This window comes from Morus notabilis, unplaced genomic scaffold, assembly GCF_000414095.1.
Source record: "Morus notabilis unplaced genomic scaffold, ASM41409v2 Scaffold384, whole genome shotgun sequence".
Classification (NCBI taxonomy): domain Eukaryota; kingdom Viridiplantae; phylum Streptophyta; class Magnoliopsida; order Rosales; family Moraceae; genus Morus; species Morus notabilis.
Window position 1 is genome coordinate 513645 of NW_010387635.1, and position 9392 is coordinate 523036.

The window sequence follows — 9392 nt, forward strand, 5'->3', positions numbered from 1 at the left end:
ATTTTTTTTTTTTTTTTTTTTTTTTTTTTTTTAAAAGAAATTAATACTACTAAAAAGAAATAAGAAATAAAAGGGATACGGCTGGGTTTTTTCCTCGTCACTCTTTTTTAGAACAACACCATATCAGCATTATGAACATAACTTATACTTCCCAGAAAATTTTTGTTCCAACAAATGTTTATTATATAGCTTGGTCCTCATGAAGATTTCCTCTCATGTGGTTCAAATTGATGAAAAACCACTTAAACAAATATCGAATTATGTGCACTATGCACACAATATCAGCCGAGAGAAGAGAGATGAATGATAATTTCAAGTTAAGGAAAAACAAGAAGAAGAAGATGATGATGATGCCAACACTAGTATATTAGAATATCGAAGAACAAAAATGGATACCCAACAAATTCCCAGTCTAATTTCAAAAACAAAGAGCAAGTAAAAGGTTTAAAATCAAAGAAATGTTTTTAGCAAAGCACTCAATCTGATCTCCAAAACAAAGAGCCAATCCCAAAAGCTACCACGATCTTCTACTCAGCAAGGCACCCAAAACAGAAAGCAAAAAGAACGGAGCCGTCACACGAAATTTTTTTATGACTTAGCAATGTCCTAACCTTCAGCCTTTTTCTTGATAATAGCATTGGTTCATATCACTTTATCTTTATTTATGCACTATGCTTAAAATGTTCATGTGAGAATTTCTGGCAGGCACACGAGTTATTATCTTGTTGTTTCAAGCCAGAGCTCCAGATCCAGGCGACTTCAATTCTTATTTTGTTTGTAGGCTACCATGCACCTTGATGCCTCACGCCTTGGAATTTTGGTGTATATTGTTGCTCTGCTAACTCACATTTTTGTTTTTGAGTTTTTTTTCTTTTTACATATTTGTTACCACTACAAACCCTGTTAAAATAAAAGTTCAAATGCCCTTTTGTGGTAGTGGGACAGGTTTAGAAGCATGGACTGTACTGTCGATAGAAAATTATCTCTTACCCGTTTAAAGAAGAGCTTGTATTTAATATAAATACATATATATATTTTTTTCTTTTTCTACTCAAGATAATTAGTTTTTTTTCTTTCACTTATGAAGTTAATGTCGTTATACAACTATTCAGTTCATTTCCTTCAAAAACTTAAATGGCCGTTGTTCTTTTGTTAGAAAAACTAATGCATTTATGTATTCTTTCCTCATCTTCTGTGTTTTCAAAAATGTTGAGATTTTTCAGTGTTTTTCTAATTAGATACTATCAACTCATATTTTCTTATGGCCCATTTGGTTCATAAGAAGATCTGTTTGATTCATAGTTAGTGATTTTAATTCTCAATTTAAATTTCGTGAAAGAATTAATTAGTCGGGAAAGAACTAATGGTGGGAACTTTTTTTATTTTTTGGATATGAGCAAAAGATAACTTTCCCAAGAAAAGTTATTATTCTCGAATGCAAGAGACATTGTAGGAAAAATTACAGTGACATTCTCCGACTCGTGTTAATATTACGATGACACAATGATACCCTTTCTGATTAGCCCTGTTAATTACTAGCGAATTGACAATTTTCATAACAATCTCGATCTTCGAGATTTTCAATGGGAATCGATCACTATAAAATAACGTAAAATATTGGCCATTGATCCATAGTAAGACATCTTTAGATTATGCCACGTGAATAAGCTAAAAATACTACTTAAAAAAAAATCAAGTTCAAAGTTATTAAAAGCCTCAATGTAATAAATTAAAAGGAGAAAGAGAAAAATAGGTCTTGAGACAAATTAAAAATTATAGATCAATAGTTTACATAAATTAATAAATAGATTAAATTATTATTTTTATTCATAACTTGTCTGGTTATGAACCATAACTTGACAAATTATTGTCCATAATTCACGATTTTTATCCATAACTTATATGATTATGAACTATAACTTATAAATTTGTTCATAACTTATCTGATTATGAACCATAACTTAACAAGTTATAGTCTATTAATTTCTATAACTAAAAATTAACCTATATACTTTCTTAAGCTTTTCATATTGACATATTTTCTACTATTTTCGTAAATTAAAAACCTATACTCCTTTGAAAAAACCAAAAATCGAAAACCCAAATCAGCCATCTACATGCTCCACCCCTGCTCACCGACCCCGGACGATGCCGTTAGAAGTATGTCCTTTTTTTTATTATTTATTTTTTTATGGTTGTATGCATCAAGGATCTTATTGCAAGGAAAAAAAAAGATCTTATTTCAACGGGAACCAATAAATTAAATTAGAATACAGAGAAAAAGCATCACTATTTTGCTTTTTAATTAGATAAGAACTATATTCACCTAATAAAAATATTGAAATCCTTTAATTCACCTCAAATATTACATTACAGTGAAATCTTAACATCCTTCTTAAAATACTACATAGATAGGATTTTGCTCTTGATTTAAAAAAGGGAGGTCTTCTGTTCTTATCACAATAGAATTAACCAAATGTAGCACCAACCAAATTTGAAAAATAATCTAATTTGATTGAATAATGTTTTCGAACGCACCTTTCATACTACGGTATAAAAGATGATAGCTTTCAATGAACTCGTGCACAGATTCTCAAAATTTGATACTAGTTGGCAAAGAGTATTATTGCTCTTTCCACGATTGGCAAAAGCAAGATGATCAAAATTCCAAAAATTTCAAATATCAAAGGCACCAAATCAAATGTTACATGAAAGCAACTTTTTGCACCTGCGTTCAAGCGAAAACATTAAAAGTAAAAATTGAAATGTCCTGGATTATTGTGGCCTGATTTTGAAAATTCTTTACCAATAATAAGTCAAAACTTCCCACCTTATTAATTTTTTTTTTTCTTTTAAATTCTTGCTAGAGCAATAAAGTTCCTTTATTCAAAAATAGTTGGGGTCAGCTCTAAAACTGGCCACCCGTCCCACCAGCAATTATTAAATCTTGGGGACGAATTGGAATGGTGCCGAGCTCTCCGAACCCCACGCCAATTCAGTGTTTCGATTTGATCAAATTCCTGATGACGTACGGCAGAATGCCTCCGTGATCAAAGTAAGCAAGTTCAACCTGCATCAGAGTATTCAGAAGTCAGTTGTAAGAACACGAAACACAAACAGCTGGATCTTGACAACACTACGAAGAAATATGCGAGGAATGATTAGATTCAGTCACATTACCTCTGTATCGAAACGTAATGTACATGTGAATGACTTGCCATCATCTGTCACCATTGTGACATCTTGACCAGGTTTAATTTCACTCACGCTGCTCGGAAGATCAATGGTGTATCGTTCATGGCCAGTTAATCCAAGAGTTTCCGCATCCTCACCGGGCTTAAAACACAAGGGAATAACGCCCATGCCCACCAAATTGCTTCGGTGAATCCTCTCAAAGCTCTTTGCTATGACAGCTTTCACACCCTGAGACAGAAAAAAATCGAATAATAAGGATTATCTCATTGCAAAAGGCATACGAACATTATACATAACTGGAAGATAGAAGCTGTCGAATATTATGGTACCAGTAGCATAGGACCCTTAGCAGCCCAATCACGAGAACTTCCACTTCCATACTCCGCACCAGCCAAAATAATTGTATCATGTCCTTCACTCTTGTACCTCTGCAGTAACCAAACATAAAGCTTAAGACAGTCGATGCTTATGCAATCTACCTATACAAAATAACCCATCAAATAAAACCCTATTTGATAGACCATGCAAGGTCTTAATTGATGATCCAGAGGATGGGACACTTTATCATGTCGCCTGATAGACACAAGATAAATGATCCATCACTTATATCCCTATTTTTATTCTTGAAAAACCTTGTCATATAAAACTACAGGTAACTATTGATGAACCTAAATGCAAATTAAGTCATTTCACAAGCATTAGGTTAAAGCATACAACCCAAAGCATTCTCGTAGAAGGAATTTAAAGTAATTTGGGCCCAACTTTTCATTTACGCATCAGCACGCTACTATGTATGAACTGAAATATGAGGAAGTTACCATTGCAGTATCAAACACGGACAGTTTCTCCCCAGTGGGAATGTGGATTGTCTTAGGACCAACTTCTCCTTTCAATAGCTTGTTGACCAGACGAATGTTTGCAAAAGTGCCCCTTGCCATGACCTCATCATTACCACGTCGACTTCCATAAGAGTTGAAGTCTCTTCTATCAACCCCACGTTCAATAAGGTATTTGGCTGTAGGACTGTCCTTGTGGATGCTACCAGCGGGAGAGATGTGATCAGTTGTAATACTGTCTCCAAAGTTGAGTAAGCAGTAAGCATCCTTCACTCCATGTGGTCCAGGCGGAGACATAGTCATGTCCTTGAAATAGGGTGGTTCATGGATATAGGTTGATTTGGGGTCCCAGGCATAAAGGGTGCCAGAAGGTACAGATAATTGATTCCACATAGAGTTTCCTTGGGTAATTGCTTCATATGTAGCCTTAAACATATCGGGGAGTACGCTGGATTGCACAACCTAGAAGAAATTGCAAAAAAGCAACGTGATGAATTTCTAATCAATAAAGCATAACCACTACAGATAATCATCCAATAATTATTTATGCAGTCTCACCTCTGCTACTTCTTCGTTGGATGGCCAAATGTCCTTGAAAAATACCTCCTTTCCATCTTTCCCCAACCCAATGGGCTCTGTTTCAAAATCAATATCCACCTGCAGCGTTGCCCAAAAAGAAATACATGCATAGGAATAACATCAGATAAGCATTGCGACGATATATAAGACATTGATCCGTTGATGTGCGTGTAAACTCTAAGCTGCCTACCGTGCCAGCAAGAGCATAGGCAACCACGAGAGGAGGAGATGCAAGGTAATTAGCCCTAGTAAGAGGATGCACACGACCCTCAAAATTCCTGTTTCCAGACAGTACAGCTGCAGCTACTATATCTGTAAATTTAGATGAAATCCACAGCTTGATCACTTTCAAAAATGCAACAAGGAGCATCTAAATAACCACTAATTATCAAAAGATACATAGCATGTACCATTTTCAGTGATAGCTGATCCCACTGCTTCATCAATATCTCCAGAATTCCCAATGCATGTAGTGCATCCATATCCAACAATATAGAATCCTAGATGATTCAAATACTTCTGCAGTCCACTGCTCAAAACAATGCGCATTTCAATTAAACTGAAAAAGATATGTAAGTGCCCTCCAAAAAAAAATGTAAGTCTTAGTATGGTATTTTTAGATTGAAAATACCTTTTCAGCAAGTATTTGGTTACAACACCAGAACCTGGAGCAAGACTCGTCTTAATCCATGGCTTAACCTGAAAAATTATAGCAAATCATGAGTTCCAAATAGCTCATATAAGAATGCTCATAAAATTATCCATAATTCTGAGACTAATAAGCAGACATAGTCTTTAGACTTTAATCTCGTAGAATCTAGCATTTTTATTATTTATTTATTTATTTATTTTTTACTCTCTTTGAAGATGAACTTTATGGTCAAGCATGAAACTAAAGCCAAAAGTAGAGATGCCTAACCTCCAATCCTAGTTTACAGGCTTTCTTTGCAACTAAAGCAGCTCCAAGCATCACACTAGGATTTGAGGTATTTGTGCAACTTGTAATAGCTGCAATGACAACATCTCCATGCCTAAGTTGTGCTGGGGTCCCGTGAAATGTAAACTCTACAACCTTACTCTGGGACTCTTTTGCTACAGCAAAACCCTGCGATAGCACGCAAGAAAAATAAGCACAACAAGAAGAGGCAAGCAATTTACGCCATTATACCAGATACACAGTGTGGAATACGCTATAGACTAAATACAGCATTCAGACTTGGATTTCTAAAACAATTGTAAGATTTGAAAAAAAAAAAAAAGAAGGTGACAACTGACATGTATGTACGCCTATAATACTGCACCTAAAATGAAGCCAACATTAGGTAAGATCTGAAGTCTTTTCCTAGGCAGTAATCTGACGCAGTGATTACAAACCTTACTAATGAGACATTTTGGTTCTCAAGCATTATCAACAATCAGCTGCAATTTTGTTAGTCTGTATAATTTGAAAAGAAATTCTGACCTTGAATCCAACTCTATTATCAAGGCATGCATGCCAATCTGCTTTCATTTCCTTCAAAGGAACACGATCATGTGGTCTGCAAAAAGTAACCTCCCGGGAGTGACCTTGTGAAAGATTGAAATTTTATATTCTATGTTTAACCGAGTGCTATCAGAAAAATATATCAACAAAACCTACCTCTTTGGACCTGACACACAAGGTTCCACATCCTCAAGATTTAACTCTAGATAAGAGGAATACACTCTCTCAACCTGGGGCTGAGTTCAGGAAGCAACACTTTGTCAGAAACCATATTGTAAAACAAGTTTAACGGCAATGCAATTTTTTACATAATGTTGTTTAAATGACTTACCTCGCTATAGTCCACAAACATCTTATTAGCCCGTAAATATGACTCTATCATAGAAATCTACAAAAATACAATTCATCAGCATGTGAAGAAAGTAAAATACTTATCCCTTTTTTTTTTTTGAAAAATCACATACAGTATCATCACTTCTGCCAGTCAGCTTCAGATATTGCAGAGTAACATGATCCACAGGAAAGAAGCCCATAGTTGCACCATACTCTGGGGACATGTTAGCAATAGTGGCACGGTCTGCCAAAGACAATTCACTCATTCCTTCGCCTGCAAACAGGAACATATGGGGAAAATCACTGGGATGAAATACCTAGAGAAGTTGCAGCTGCAAGAAACTAACCATTAACTATACTAGAAAAACATTTATTGGGTATTTAGCTTTACCATAGAACTCCACAAACTTGCCAACAACCCCATGCTTCCTCAGCATTTGAGTTACTGTCAAAACCAAGTCGGTAGCTGTCACACCATTTCTCAACTTTCCTGATAATTTGAATCCAACCACACCAGGCAAGACCATGCTCATGGGCTGTGTCCAAACGAAATGAACAGGTTAGAATGTCCAGATAAACTGGTGCAGAAGCAAGTGAAATAAAGCAGAATCAAAGAAACACGACAACAAAATGAAAAGGAAAAAGAGGATGCAGACGTTTATATACACCATCTAAATGACAGAAATACAAGAACGATATACAAATCACAATTGAAACAAGTAACGCAATGGTGGAAATTAAACAATCAGTTACCTGTCCAAGCATTGCAGCTTCTGCTTCGATACCACCAACTCCCCAACCAGCAACACCCAGTCCGTCAATCATAGTCGTGTGGGAATCTGTTCCAACGACACTGTCAGGGTAAAGCAGGCCACCTCTGTTGAACACAACTCTGCCAAGGTATTCTAAGTTAACCTGTAAATGGTCATTATAGCATCAATTGTTTCCACGCTGGTGCACAAGGATGGCCAAAAGAAAATAAAGAAAACCAGACAAATTATAAATCCACAAATCATAGTGAGGCAATATACGTGATCAGATCAAAGAACAAAATTGCTTCTGAAGTGAAGCAATTACCTGATGGACAATCCCTGATCCAGGAGGAACAACAAGCATGTTATCAAATGCATTCGATCCCCATTTGAGGAAACCAAATCGCTCTTTGTTTCGTCGGAACTCAAGTTCCATATTGGCTTGCACTGCGTTCTCTGATCTTGCCACATCCACCTGGACAGAGTGATCAATGACAAGATCTACCGGAACCTGCATTAGGAAATAACAACATAAGCATAAAATCCCCATATATCTTCATCAAATTAGCTAAGGTGTGTCTGAGAGAACTTGGTCAGACAAATAAACATCAAGCAATTGCCCATTTCATTCCACAAATGAACACATAGATTAAGCTCACCAATGGGTTGATCTTGTTCGAATCACCGCCTAGTCTGTTCATAGCATCCCTCATGCAAGCAAGATCAACAACAGCAGGTACACCAGTGAAATCCTAAGAAACATTTATCAGCACATTAAGAACCCACTGAAACATAAAGTGGCGTTTGGTTCATGGGTTCAAAATCATGGTTCATGATTCTGTTTTTTGAAATTCAAATTTTTTGTGAGAAAAAAACACTGTAGCAGAACTACGATCCATGATCCTAAACCAGGCAGAACTCTTGAAACAAACGTCACCTAAAATATAGAGAATCACATGTACCTATTTACAACTAGATTTACCTGAAGAAGCACCCTAGCAGGTTTGAATGGGATCTCAACCTGTTTGGGACTGGTGTTCTCCCAATCAATAATCTTTTCAACATCCTTACTCTTGACTTGAAACTCATCACAGTTGCGAATGGCTGATTCAAGAAGAATCCTAATCGAGTATGGTAGTTTCTCTACAACGCAAACATCAATCTCAATTACAAACAATATACGAGGAAAAAGATTGTAATATTCTATTCGATAACTACAAGAAGGTTGATTCGGTTAAGAATTAAGATGCTTCATTTGGCCACAGAATAACAGGCACACAAACACAGAAAAAGTATACTATTTCCAGAACTTTCTTATCATTTCGTACAGTTTCTCACTAAACAAACAGAAACATCAATCTCAATCACAGACGATGTACCGGAAAAAATCAGGTACAATTTAGTTCAATAGTTGGAAGAATGATCCGATCAAGATGCTGCATTTGGCCAAAGAATAACAGACGCACACACAGGAGTACACTATTGCCTAAACTTTCTTGACATTTCCTAGAGTTTCTCGCCAAGCAAACAAAAGTTACAGATTCAAGAAGAATCCTGATCGGCTAGTGTATCTGCAACACAAACATCAATATCAATGACAAACGAAAGGCCAAACCGAAACCAAAAAGTAAAATCTTTTGAAGTAAAATTCCGTTCGATGACTAAAACAAGATTACAAAATCGATCAGGATGCTCCATTTCGCCACAGAATAACAGACAGACGTAAAAACACACCAATTACAAAACTTTCTCAGCCATTTTCACACTGTTTCTGATCAAACAAACAGAATTGTACCGATTCTAGGATCGTTGAGAGCTGGCAAGCTATAGTACTTCCCGAATTCGCCACCGTCGGGCTTCTCAAGCGTCTTCAAAATGCTCTTGAACGGGTTTTCACCAGCTGCAATCAAACGAAACCATCAGAAAACCACAAAAATTCAATCAAATCGAAATAAAATCGAACAAAAACTGAATCAATCGTTAGAGTACCCATAGCAAATGGTTATCCGAGTTCAGACAAAGATTTGTGCTTCAGAGAGCGAGATCGAGAGAGAATTAGAGTAGGTAGGGTTTTGGGGAGTGCTTAAATACAGATTTAGAGAGAGAGAGAGAGAGAGATGATGAAGGTCCGGTTGAAGAGGTGGGAGTGACGTGTCAGTTTCTTCTTCTTTTTTTTCTCTTTTTTTTTTTTTTTTTTTTTGGGTTTTTGAAATG

General features: G+C 36.2%; 2 protein-coding genes across 2 annotated transcripts in view; one reads left to right on the top strand and one right to left on the bottom strand.

Moving 5' to 3' along the window:
* The window catches only part of LOC21409264 (probable prolyl 4-hydroxylase 10), a 3644-nt gene extending 2514 nt beyond the window's left edge, over nucleotides 1-1130 (top strand). The window contains exon 8 of the mRNA XM_010114985.2: nucleotides 706-1130. The gene's annotated coding sequence lies outside the window, so the exon portion shown is untranslated. The remainder of the gene's footprint in view (nucleotides 1-705) is intronic.
* Nucleotides 1131-2656: 1526 nt separating this feature from the next.
* Nucleotides 2657-9375, bottom strand: LOC21409265 (aconitate hydratase 1). The gene is made up of 20 exons (XM_024177101.1): nucleotides 9168-9375; nucleotides 8974-9078; nucleotides 8161-8321; nucleotides 7838-7930; nucleotides 7504-7689; nucleotides 7180-7341; nucleotides 6818-6962; nucleotides 6558-6700; nucleotides 6425-6481; nucleotides 6250-6329; nucleotides 6073-6148; nucleotides 5530-5715; nucleotides 5242-5309; nucleotides 5021-5139; nucleotides 4801-4922; nucleotides 4590-4688; nucleotides 4014-4493; nucleotides 3525-3623; nucleotides 3181-3423; nucleotides 2657-3070 (listed from the first exon to the last, which is right to left on the bottom strand). Exons 1-20 carry the CDS (start codon nucleotides 9169-9171, stop codon nucleotides 2996-2998), a joined length of 2703 nt encoding a protein of 900 aa, XP_024032869.1. The 5' UTR covers nucleotides 9172-9375; the 3' UTR covers nucleotides 2657-2995.
* Nucleotides 9376-9392: the final 17 nt, after the last annotated feature.

What these genes read in the sequence shown, in the direction of transcription:
- LOC21409265 (XM_024177101.1), bottom strand. An exon ending in CTGGCAGAAGTGATGATACT is followed by an intron (nt 6,482 to 6,557) that starts GTATGTGATTTT and finishes GTATTTTTGTAG; the next exon opens with ATTTCTATGATAGAGTCATA. An exon ending in ATAATAGAGTTGGATTCAAG is followed by an intron (nt 5,716 to 6,072) that starts GTCAGAATTTCT and finishes GTGCTATCGCAG; the next exon opens with GGTTTTGCTGTAGCAAAAGA.